At 37.0% G+C, this 13,790-nt stretch overlaps 1 protein-coding gene across 1 annotated transcript in view; it reads right to left on the bottom strand.

Moving 5' to 3' along the window:
- Positions 1-13,790, bottom strand: part of VPS13B (vacuolar protein sorting 13 homolog B) — a 417,894-nt gene that overhangs the window by 104,567 nt on the left and 299,537 nt on the right. Inside the window, 1 exon segment of the mRNA XM_030444536.1 lies at positions 8,134-8,836. Within this exon segment, the coding sequence (XP_030300396.1) occupies positions 8,134-8,836 (703 nt within the window).

The following is a 13,790-nucleotide window of genomic DNA, read 5'->3' as shown; positions in this document are numbered from 1 at the left end:
CAGTAACTACTTCAGGGAATATATCGCTGCCTGTGTCTGGAGTTTGCCTGGTGTACTGAAAATAATAATAAAAAATCTTTACCACCAAAATACACATCTATTCCAAAATAGAATTTTGTAGTTGTTTTGAAGAAGGATGTTGTCTCTTACTTGGATCTATACTGAAATGTTTTGTTTTGTACCAGTGAATAAGTAAAATACTATTGTTTTTCAGAATATAGAGTGCAAAGCCTTGTAGTAGGAGCATCACTGATACAATTATATTGATCTTAAAGTTACCATTCTTTCAGCAGTATCAATATAAACATTTATGTGTACTAATACTTGCAACATGCCACTCCTGTGTCTCATTTCTGTAAGATAGCACCACATGCTGTACATAGTAACCTAGATAATCCAATGGCTTTTCCAGTAAATTCAGTCAAACAGTTCTTCTGAAGAATACATTCCTGCTATCCAAAGATATGTTTAGTTTATAAAATACCTAATAATTATTTCAAAGTTGTAGCTATTTAAAGATGAAAATATCTCTGACAAAAAGAACTTAACATAGCATAAAATCCTTGTGTGACATAATACATTAGCTATACAAACACTGCCCTCAGGGCTCTGGGAATTGCAGCACTTCAGCACAGAATCAAAAAAGTAAAGGAACCAAGGGGCTCTCAGGAGGATATTCTGATCTGTCACATGTCCAAGGAGTGCAGCACTGTCACCTCTTCATTACCTGAGGCACTGCAGGGCTGAGATACCTGAATAATGGGAATGACTCCATTTACAGATTAGGAAAACAACACAAACAAACCTCAGTGCACAAAATTAGCCTGTGTCCAACAAAGTGTGTTACTTTTAACCCAGCGCTGGCTGTAATGATTTCAAGACTTTTTTTGTTTGTTTGTTTGTTTGCTTGCTTTTTAATCATGTGGAACTGTTTTATTCTGAAACCAAGCTAATTCTGGAAGCAGGACAGTTGCACTGACACAATTTTGCATCAGAGTTAATGATCCCAAAGAGCCATACAAAGAACTGGTTTGTGTGTTCCCAAACCCATGGCATATGGTTAATTGGGAACCTGGGTTACAGACTTGACTGTACACCCAAATTTGCTAGATATGGATCAATAGATATCTTTTTTTAATGTAAAAAGAACAAAGTTAAAACCTAGAGCTTTCAAAACTGACTATGCTGGTGTGTATCTCAGAAACTTGACAGGAGTTCCTAATTGGAACTATGACTTGTATCTGGGCAGGACAATTTCATTTACATCAAAGGTCAAAAGACTGAAACAAGTGTCTTGACTAAAATACATTCTAAGGTAGAAAACAGCATATGCATTTTCACAGGAATAAAGATCAGGAAAGAAATAAAACAGGAAATCAGGAAAGAATTAAAACAATATCAAATCAATTGATCTATCGCTATGTCAAAGGCTTAGTAACAGCCAGAGAAGCAGCTGAATGAAAAAGAGAAAATTTAAGCTGAAAAGTGAGGAATTCCTGCTGGTGAGAGCTGTTAGAAAAAGGACTCTTCTCCCTCAAGGAAATGATGGAAACATTCAGAATGTTTAAAAATACACTTGACAGAGCACTATAAAATATACAATAGGGAACAATTATGCATCAGCAGGGAACTGGTCTGAATAATGTATTATAATAGGTCATTTCCATTTCCATTTTCTATGATTCTCTCAAAAATCAACACTTAAATTTGCAGTTATTTGTATAAAGAAAATGCTGGAGAAAACCCAAGGGACGCATATATAAGTAAAAGGAGAGGCTAGAATTACTTTGCAGCAAGCCAAGAGAGAGAAAAGAAAGGCTTGAGAAGGGAAGAGCAGTGAAGACAGCCAGAAATTCTATCCTCTACACCATGTGTACAAATATGACTGTGGGCAGCAAAAGAAAAATGGTGAGACAATTATCACAGATTGACAATCAAGACTGTAATTTAAAATCTGTAAGACTGAGAAGCTTAGAGGACTTCTTGTTGAAGGCCTCATGTAAATCCATAATTTCTCTCACCCCTCCTTTTAAAAATAAATAAATAAAAAAAATCTCTGGCTAGATTTGAATCCACTCAAACACCCAAAGCCACTTATAATCTTGCTAAGGTCCAGATCTCAGCTCAAAACTTCACAGTTCATGAAGCGTTTGATTTCACAGAAGCAGCAGAAGAAATTTCCATCCTGAAGGTTTTTACTCTTCAAACTGTGGGTTTGTTCCAGTTTGTAGCTGAGAGCCAGGGCAGCTCAGCAGGCATAGCCAGAGGGGGACTTTGATGGGGGGATTCAGTGATCCACAGCACCCCAGAAACTGCCAGGCAGGGGACAGGGCTACTGAGTGTGTGTGTGGGATGGCAACTTGGCCCATTCAGCTGGAACTTGACCCAGACGCTTTCATTTCAATGGATGAATCATATTTTGGTCTGCATTCAATCTTAAAAGCCAGTACGATGCTGAAATCATCCCTGCATTTCAAACTCTAAAGTGGAACGTTTGGTCTTGTTTTAAAAATGGTTTCCATTGGAATTTAAAAAACACAAGTGGGAAAACGTATCTATGAGCGTACTCACAAGTGCTGTGTCAGGAAGTTCAAAAATGAGCACTTACAGTAACCTGAGGAATGTGCATTCCCAGGCCAGCTTGTCTTTACGGGTGGAGGCTGCATCCCCCCACCACATCCATGAGTGCAGATGTACTGGACAATAATTACACTTGGAGGGGAACAGGTGATGCTCCAGCAGAACTCCCTCAATGCTGTACTAGGAAAGAGCCTTAAATCCCCTCTTTCCCTCGGAGGAAGCACAAGCTGACAGAGAGGCAGGGAATCAGACTCCCTGCCGGAGCCAGCCTGCTCTGCTCTCTACACAGCCTGGCCTTTCCATTAGATCAGAGGTTACATGTGGTCTTAGCTACTGCATGTGCTCTTCATGGACCCCCTGCCATGAAAGGCGTGGGTGTTAAAAAAAAAAAAAGTCAGGAATAATGCTGGATGGCCTCACAATGAGTGTTTTCTGCAAATGCTTCATTGGCGGAAGTTGAAGAAATTCCATGCATAACAGATACTTATTGAGAAGTTCCCTTAAAACGACCAAGCACCACAACCTCCTCTTTGAAAGTAAACAAACAAACAAATAGAAAAAAGATTTTTCAAGAATGCCCAGAGCACAATGCTCAGGAAATGAGGCAATTTTGTATCTGGATTACATTACCTGAAACAAAGGAAATAAAGATTTAAAAAAAATATTTAGAAAAGTGGCTTATGAGATTACATTAAAAACTATTTCACCCACTTTTATTTAAGAGGAAATGGCCAATGCTCTGTTGGCAAAAACTAATGACTAGCAGATGCCTTTCTGTTAAATGTAGGATGAGCAATGAATAAAAAAGTTTGGTTGATAGTATCTTTCAAGCTATTAATACAGAGTATTACAAGTAAACTCCGGGAATAGCCAGTCTATTTAATGGTGCTTATTAGCTAGTTAATATTTATTCCATTAATTTATTTACTTCGATTTGAAGTTCCTATACCTGGCAGTAGCATAATTGCACACAAGCTGTGCAATTACTAAAATAATTTAAAACACAAATGAAGCCGTTTAGCACAACCATAAAAAACTAAGCTAACATTTTAATAACTTAATAAGTCTCCTGTGCTTACAAACTGACTTGCCAGTGGATTTGGTTGGAGAGAACATCTGAGGAAATTGAAAGCATAACCATCAGTCTTTACCTCCAGGGCTGGCAAATGCTCCCACATACAGACAGTGGCCTCATGGAAATGTGCTGCTACTAACTGCTAATTAACACACTAACAATACTTAACTGTTAAAAAGCGTATTTTCTATTTTATTCTCAAGTTCTTATTTATTTCATGTTTCAGAAAGTAAGCAAAAAACCCCAACCAAACAATGCTAGTGACAAAGGAAAGAAGTTCTGTGCATGAAGAACATGTTTTTCGTCATGAAGAACATAGCTTTTCTCATGTGCGTGTCCTCTGGCCACTGTGCAATACTTTGTCTCACAGAAAAGAGTGAAAACTTAATGTGTAAGATCCTGAGTTTTAAGCTCTATTAGCTTGAAATCTTTCAAAAATAAGAACAGAACTGTTGTCCGATATAAAGTATATGAAACTTAGTAACAGTATTAAAAAACTTCATTTCTACACATGTCCAAAGCAGTAAATGATCATAAAGCAGTAAGTTTAATTTTGTCAGCCCAGGATTAACTATTATTCTCTTCAGAATTCATGCTGGTGCTGTTTTATAGGTTATTTTCCCTGTTTTACTCAAAGCTTCATAAAACAGACTCTCATCAAACCACCTGCTAGAAGCAGTTCTGAAATCTGAAGCATTCTTTTTTCACTTACAGCTGAACAAAATATTTCTTACAAATATACTAATGGGAGATGAGGGATGGGAAACATAACTAAGTCCAAACTAGTACCAGTTTTAATTTACTCACAGTGTTTTTTTGGAACTAATATTTGTCAAACAGCAAGACATTCCTAAATTCACAATAGAATTTTATATTTGCTTCTCTCTTGCAAGATCTGAGATTTGCTTCAGAACTGCAGACTTTTTTTGTACTAGAAAAGCTGCAAGAAATAGCACAGTATTTCACAATACCTGAATTTACTGCTGGTGAACTCACACCAGTCAGGTCTTATGAATCACACAACAAAACTGATTCAGAATTTTTTTTCCAAATGCTTAAAAAAAATTCCTGAGGTATTCTTAGGCAGCATATATGGTGTATGCATATACACAGAACCATGGGTTGAAATGGCAGAGTTTTCATTATCATGTTTTGGATCTAATCTACATTATTCATACACAGCTTAACTGTGTAAGCTTAACTGTATTAGTAGAAGTAATGAGAAACGACCTCCTTAGGAGGACCAATAAAACTTTACAACAAATATCATGTATTTTTCCTTTTGCCCAAACAAGCCTCAATTTTTTAGGTTATAATGAAATTTGGTATGTTACAGAACCCATCTTCTGAGCTGCTGCTGTGCTGTTGTCTGTCTCCATCATGAGATGCAAGGCACATAATGTTTTCATCAGGCCTGCTTTCCAAGTCCCAGTGATTAGTTTTTTAGGTTTGTTTTTTATTTTTTTTTTAAAGGGGGAAATATACTCCATCAGTTCTTATAACCTAATTAAAATATTTATTTTATGTCTAGATTGTGTTCTCTTCCCTATCCTAATAGTGATAATGGAGTGATAGTTGCATGCATACATACAGACACAAGAAGAGTAGTTTCTAGGGAGTTTAACTGGAAGTATTCTTTAGCAACATTCACAGTAAATTAAATATCATTTATGCCCTCTTCCCACTCTCTAGTCCTTGGTATACAAAGAAATACAGGAATTTAATGCATGCCTGTTGTAAGGAGAGAAGCTAACATTTCTTTCAAATAAACTTTTTATTATTCTTCATTTGGATGATGCATCTCTTTCAGATAAAACTGTCAGCAAATAGTCAGAACATTAAGAAAAATTGGCATGATTGATTAAATCAACTGCAGCAACTCAGAAAATGCCATGCAAAGCTCTTGATGCTGTAGTATATGATATACAATATATAGAGTATGTATGTATATAAAACACAGCCATTGGCTACTTTCTTACAAATGAAAAATACAGATTTCCAAAACTAACATGTTACTGCAGTGGTATGACAACATTAATCCTGAACAATGCAATTACAAGCACAGCAGGTCTTCCTAAACAAGAGGCAATAAAAATTTATACTGAGTATTTGGCTGTGTGAATTAGTGTGTGGCTTCAAGTTTGGATTAGTTTTATTAACTTATTAACATGTTTTAACAGGAGACCTTAATAATGTCTAAAAGTATCTAAAGGGTGGGTGCTAGGAAGATGGAGCCAGACTCTTAATAGCTCCCAGTGAAAGGTCAAGGAGAGATGGGCACAAGCTGGAACATAGGAAGTTCCATTTAAACACAAGAAAAAACTTATTTATCATGAGGGTGACAAGGCACTGGAGCAGGCTGCCCAGGGGGGCTGTGGAGTCCCATTCTCTGGAGGTATTAAAAACCTGTCTGGATGCAGTCCTGTGTAATGTGCTCTGAGTGATCCTGCTTTAGTGGGAGAGTTGGACTGGATGATCTCTAGAGGTCCCTTCCAACTCTGGTGATTCTGTGATTTAGGATGGGGATTTTAGGCACTAGAACTTTGACACCCACCTTTCAAACTCCTTTGAGAAGAGCCCTAATGTTTCAGAAGCAAGCACAGAATTCTGCCTGATCCACAAATAAGGTATTTACTGCTGCCCCCAAAGGCAGCAAGATGAAACCAGAAATTCTGCCTTCACATTGTCTGGTTCCTGCCTCCACACTCTTTTATCTCTGTCTGACCCAGAGACAAAAAGCCAAAGAAAAGGGTAGTAGGCTAAATGAAGGGTTAGTCTTTGGTCCTTGAAGAAGACCTCTTGGGGTTTCACTGAAAAACTGCTGGTGACCAAGGAACTCTCAGGCTGTAGATTCCTATTATCTTTGCTATTTAGACTTCTCTAAATATGGGAAACATAAATAAAAATGGGAAACATAGAAATCTTCTCATGATTTCTCATCATCTTTGTAGGAAGACCTTAATACAGCTTGTGTTTCCTAGAACTGCTCCCATAGACAGGAAAATGGTGAAAGACTTCAAAAGTTAATTGTAGGAGCACAGTTGGGAGAAATGTGTCAAGTTTACTGCTAAAATGGTGGCAATTTGTACAAGGACACACTTGAATGCCTCAGACATGGGAAACGAAGAAGTCATATCACAAATTTCCAAAACCCTACATTAATGAAGTTTTGATCTTTACCTTAAAGCTACTCCAACTTCCTTTCAAGTTTTGCACCGTTAATTGATCTGTTAATTCTTTTAATATTTTTATTTACACAGTGACCACCTTTTATATAACATCTAACTAATACACATGAGAATCTGGAGCAAATAAAATTCAGGACACAGCTGTATTTCTTTCAAGACAGGACAGCAACAGTAGAGAAAGATGAAAATGGAAGCATGGTAAAAGATGTTCTTTTGCAAAGGACAAATCTCTGTATTTCAATTATCATTTTTTCCAGCTAACTGATTTTTTTCACTATTTCATTGTAATTCAGGTTTCTTAAAAAAGTTAAAGTCTACTAAAATCAGAATTTTTAGTCTTTCACATATGCATGCTATTTGAATGCCAATTTTCAAAAGATACCACCTTATTCAACAAAGAAAGGTATACATCCACAAAAAAATGTACTATTTTTCACAAGTGGTGTGCTATATGAACTCTGGCAACAAAAAACTAGCAATGTTTTTTAACTATAGTTCTCATTCAGTGAAAAATTTAAAACCCCACACTTTTCTGGCTGTGTGTTCAGTAGATCTCAGCACTTTCATTTACACTTTTTTTAGGTAATACTCTGTAATGGTGTACATTACATTTTTGCACCTGGTACTAGCTGTCAGAAAACGAACTACAGTAATAGATTTCTCTCTTCAGTGGTATAGATAAAAGAGAAAAAGAAAATTTCAGAGTATTTTCTTCTGAACAGTTACTCTGGTATTTCTTATTATAAGCTTTGCATATGAAAAAAAAGTGCCACTTGTTACGAAAAGGAAAAACTATTACTAAGCTGAATGAAAAATTATAATATATGACATCACTAGATTTCATTTGAGATATCACTATAATTTCCTTACAGTTTATGATTCAAACACCAGGTGCTTCTAAAATGTTTACCTTCAAATTTTATCAGAAGGCTAATAGAAAAAGACTGTCATATACAGTCATAAAAAATGGTTCTTATGGGATCAGCCTGGCTTACAACATTGAGAAGTTAGAGAACTGCAACAATCCCTATTGCAATCTGGTACTGAGGAAGTAATATTGAGGAACAGGAAGATCCGGTTGCTATAAAGTTTGGTACTGAGAATTTCAAATATTTTATACACTTACTATGATTCAGATGTGGGGTATAATCCGAAATATATGTATATTTACAATTTGATTTTAAATAGATGTCCTAGAAGTCTCTCAGCTGTTTTCCACCGCCCCAGTAACTTTGAAAAGTGCAATTATTATGGCAGTGACAATGAGAAGTGAATGTTAAATGCTCTTACCAGTACACTTGTAGTCTGAGGCTACTCCTTTAAGACCAGCATCAAACACGGATATCTCTACCTTTTGCTTTCTGTGGTGGCAGCTCAGGAGCACAGAGGGTTGTGATACAACGAGGTAGAGAAATGGCTGCAGCTCTATGTCCCCAGCTCCCCTGCGACCGGGCTGCCGAACGATAGTTATACCCAGGGCTTGTCGGGCAGATGATCTTGTGGAAGCGTGCAGGCTTTCTAGGGACAAAAGACCAGTTTTTCTCCCAGTAGGAAGGGGAACATTACTGTTCAACAGATCATCTGCTGTGACAGAAGAAATGCAGGGCTGACTGGGCTTCTTGGTTTCATGGCTGCCACCTGAGGCTGTTTCTGGAAGGTTCAAGGAGCTTTTGCTTATTTTCTCACCATCTTTCTGGTCTTGTACAGATTTTGATTTAGGCAAGGCAGTGCATGAATAAGTCATCAAGGAGATTCGACTTGCTGTTACAAAAATGTCAAAGGGGATGAAATTGAGATTCTTGACAATGGAGGACTGGAGGGAAGGACGAGCAATGCGGTGCTGGCTGGTACCACTGTGCTGCTCAATCTGAACAATTCTGATTTTAACACTGTCACTGCCAATTCCGCTGTCCTGTGCCCCGCTATAACGGGAAGAAGTCTCAACTTTTCCTCCATCAGACACATCCATTTTTTTCTGCTCTTGTTTGGAAACCTGCAAAGGAAAATGTTGTATCAACTTATGATACCCATATTCCAACTATTTCCATTTCAGTGGCAGCAAACAATCACTATATAAACATGATGTCTAAAAAGAGAATTCTTAGAAAAATACCTGCCAAGTTTACTTTAACACAGTAATAACTCATGAAAACACAGCAGGTGTCTGTTCCAATGAAATGATGACTCACAACAGATTAAGTGCCAAAAGAACACGTGAAGGAAAACGAAAAAAAGGAGTAATGATTTCTAGGCTTAAATGACTTTTCTTTTTTTAAATATAAATCTAAAAAAAATATTTAACCATGTTTAACATTACATTCTATTTCACCTAATCTAATGCAAAATCATAAAAAGATTAAATGGAAATTGTATAAATATTATGTTGTATGAAAAATATTTTTTAAGAGTCATGGAAATGACAGCTGCCTTGTATAAAACACCAAAGCTGAAGGAAACGTCAGCACTACCTAAAGATTGCCTCTGTGAGAGGGTACAAGCTGTTAGTTTACCAAGGCTCACCATAAGGTTTCAGAGGGTTTCACATAAGAAATCATTGCATATAGAAATATTTCAAAAAGAAAACATACACCACTGATAAACAGAAAAAGAATGCGCCTTCTATCACAGGAAATGCAAGAGTGAAACAAATAGTTGCAAGGCTGTCTTCAGGGACCACAGAGTGCCAGTTCAAGGGACAGAGATATCCAAAATACGGAAATCCTTCAGGAAGAAATCTCTTCCAATACTGCTCATGAAACAAACAGAAATCCTACAAAGGAGCTCAAAGACAAGAGGAGGAGTGTATCCTAAAACAGATACTTGTTAACAATAGCGATAATGATAATAACGGCCAACTCCTTGGATTCATATGGAATTTAGAGCCATACATTCAGCCTGTATAGCTTCCACAGCATAACTAGCACTTCCAGCTGTGCTGCCCAGAAGTGTTTCTGCTCTCCACAAGAGCTAACATCAGAATGCCCAGTTCAGTCAGATTCATGACCCATTCCTCTCCTACTCCCCCAAAATCCACAGCTGTTCCATTTGGGATGCCACTGGTACACTGTGTAGTTGTTTTAGTAATCACTTCTAGACTCAGTGTCCATGAATTTCTTTTTGAACACGCTGCAAGTGTCTGGCATCTACAACCTTCTGGGGCAGTTATTTCAATTTCTTTTTTTCTTCCTTTGCTTTAAACCTATTTTCTATTAGTGTCATCTCCCTCCACCCATCTTTTTCAGTGTATGATTTGAATGTTCAGATCCACATTCAGCTTCATCACTGTTGCTACTACTTTGTAAACCTTGATCAAAACCTCCCTCAGCCTTCTTTACAGACAGGGAAATCCCAGACTTTTTAGGCTTCCTCACAAAGCAACTGCTCAAGCACTTTAATGATTTTAGCTTTCTTTCTCTACTTCTGTAACTGCACTATACACTTCTTGAGTATCCTACATAGTATGAAATAACTGGGATCACTATGGCTTTATACAGAAGTAAAATAATTACTTCTGTCTTGTTCTCAGTCTCCACCCTACTGATGTCCACTATTTTGTTGCTTTTTTTTCTCCATATTGCCTCAATGATACAATTTCTTTGTTCCAGGACTTCAATCCTGTCTCTTTATCTTCTCTGCTCAACTGAATCTTAAAAAAGGGAGATATAAACTATGACAAACTGTGTCTTATTATTAATTGTATATTAACCACAAAATACAATCATGAGTTACAAGTATTTTCAAATTTATCAACAACTTAACTCTAGGAATGAAAGAGTGAATTACTGAATTTCTTCAAACTTTATTATTTTTGCAACAATATTAGTAGATTCTACATATACTTCAGATACTGGGTTGTGATGTAGTTAAAGAAAAGCATTTTTTTCATAGGTTCTTTTATTTTGTGTTTTATGAATCAAAGGAAGCAAGTCCCTCTTCTTTTCTTAAAAGGAATGAACATACCAGAAAAAATTGCTACGTAGGAAATCCTTAAGCAGAACCATTAAGTAGCTGAGATTTTCTTTGAAAAGGTTTTTGTCAGCTCTGGTTACAAACTTTTCAGATTCACTCATGTACATATTTTTCAAATAACCAACAAAATTCCTTGCAGCTGATTTCTATGCAGAATCGTATCACTGACTTGTAAAGGTGATACCACTTTTAATGCAATCTCTGTAAAAATAACTAGACACCATTTTAATGAAGTACAATATTGTGAGCCCGGAAACCCTGGATCTTTTTAATAGCTTAGAAAAGTTAGGTTATTTACTGTCTGGTATGCTATTTCTGTCTCATATCCTATAGTGCTTTGCCCATATGCTGCACTGATGGCACTGTCAAAAATGGCATAGTTGGTTGTGTTGCTTATGGGCTGAGGGCAAGCAGAAGGCAGCAGGGGTGGAGCTGTGAAAGAACCTGGCTGTATCATTTCATGGAGATGCTGCATGACATGGAGCAGAGGGCATATGCTGATTAAAGTCATTAATTTTTAACTGCTCCACAGCCATCAGTTCAGTCTGACAAAAAATCTTTTTAGAAAGTGTGGTACTGTAGTGAATGAAGCTCTGAGGGTGTTATATAGTATTGTCTTGCTCTCCTCTTTGCAGTAAAAATTTCTACAGAAACCTGGTATGAAGGATATGCTTGATTTGGCTAGAGGGATTGAAAATACAGTGTCACCCACAAAACTATAATCTTCCAGGGAGAAAAGCATTACATGTGTATGACTGAGTGGAGGGAGAGAGCACAGTCCTTTTGGGTTTTTAACAGATCCTCTCTTCTCACACCTAAATACATTTGACTTGAGGAGTAGTTCTCTTTTCTTCTGGCTCTTTGTATAATTTAGTATTTGTTAAATGTGCTGGTCTATGCAAATCACCTCAAGGAAGGGATGCAAAGCCTCTTGCAACAGGACAAGGGGGAATGGTTTTAAAGTAAAAGAGGGTAGGCTTAGACTAGATATAAGGAAGAAACATTTTACAATGAGGGTGGTGAAACACTGGCAAAGGTTGTCCAGAGCAGTGGTAGAAGCCCTACCCCTGGCAACATCCAAGGTCAGGTTGGACCCGGCTCTAAGCAACCTGATCAGGTGGAAGATGTCCCTACTCACTGCAGGGGGGTTGCACTAGATGACCTTTAAATGTCCCTTCCAATCCAAACCATTCTGTGATTCCACAAAGGTGAGAAAGTAGCTCTGCCTCCATCCCTATTCAGACTTCAGGTTTTTTGTGAGGACTACTGCAAGGGCGCTAATTGGTCCCAACTGCTGAGTTTCCTGTTATGCAGACATTTGACTAAAGAAACTTACTAAGACCCCAAATCAATTCAGGCAGGTCACCAAACAGCAGTCAGATGGCAACTTCTGCTCAGTACTAAGCAGTACAGAATATGAACCAGTGCCCGAAAGGTGAAAGACACTGTATCCTATTACAGTTTTCCATGCCACCCGGTTCTGCAATGAAATTTTGACTTATGTGAGCTCTTACCACATATATTATTAAAAGTTGGAACAAGTGAGTAATGATTTGCAAGACAGCTTTATATAACAGCAATGGGTACAAAATAAAGGTGCAGAAGTACCACTGAAACTTCTTGCATCAATTTTGACTCTCAGTAAACATCAAACATTCCCACCAACTTTCACAGCTAGCCTGAAAATACGGCTAGTAATAAACTTGGGAATTATTTATTTTTCTCTCTAAAAGGATAAGGATACGAGAGGGAATGACTCTTAGTATAACAACTCTAAAAAGATTCTTTGCTTTCCTATGGGATAAACAGGACAATACTTTAAAGATGTCAGGAACAGCAATATCAGCTTGCTGTTTGCAAATGTAACGGTAACATTTATCATTGGGCTGCATTATATCAATTCTCTTACTCTTTACATAACCCATTTAAAATGAACAATAAAAGTTTTCTTTAATTAGCTACTGGTGTGCATTAACATGATCATGATTAAACCATAAAAACCAACTGTACATTACTCTGGTCCCCTATCCCATGTGTTTTAAATTATTTTAGTTGAAAATGTACTTTGAGTCCCTTTTAAAAGTTCGACCTTCTGCTTTCAGAGAATTAAATGCATATTACTGTAGTGGAGAAGATAATGTTTCAGACCTCCAGGCATATATTAAACACACTGGCAGCACATTAGACAAAATGCTTTACTTATTAGATACTTCCTATTCTAAACAGTGTCATCAAAGGCTAAAAACAAAATCCATATAAAGGCTGCACAATGCTTCCACACAGAACCTGTGCCAAAATCCCTGTACTTTCCAACTAATGAGGAAAGGATGTGTACTCTTAACATATGAATGTAAGATTTTCCAAGCATTCACTTTAGGAAACAGGACTATTGATTCCACATGGCTTATGTTAAGTGAAACTGTATTGGTAAAATAACCTTTAAGATATTTGGCATGATAACTATAATTAAACAGTATTCAAAGGAATAAAACAAAAGGGAATTTGGTTCCACAATGGCTAATTAAAATAAAATGAAAAAACACAGCATGTCATCTATCAAGATAAATTGTTATTGTTTAAGAACTATTTAAATACTGTTAAAATATACTTTTAGATAAAATCTGAAAGGACTGGAAAAATATTTGTGGCTTAAAAATGGATAGTTTGGCGAAGAAAAAAGTATAGGATGCTGAAATTTTATGCTGAGATAATAGCTTTAAAGCTTTGAGCATAACCAGATGGTACTTACATCGGAGGAATTCTACAGTTTCACTGTCAGAATGAGTTGCAATATGGAAAGGTTTTCAATAGCTAGAAAAAACATGTCAAGATGATAGTTTACTTCTTAGATCACTTCAGTGCATTTTCTTGTCCTTTCACAGTTATATAACCTATCAATAGTAGACGTTATGGAAAAGGTGTTGAAAGCTGCCCTGGTAGCTAGGGAACTGTGGCTAATTCTTCCTTTTCATGTGTTG

Source organism: Calypte anna, chromosome 2, assembly GCF_003957555.1.
Source record: "Calypte anna isolate BGI_N300 chromosome 2, bCalAnn1_v1.p, whole genome shotgun sequence".
Taxonomy (NCBI): domain Eukaryota; kingdom Metazoa; phylum Chordata; class Aves; order Apodiformes; family Trochilidae; genus Calypte; species Calypte anna.
This window is presented reverse-complemented; position numbering and strand designations above follow the sequence as displayed.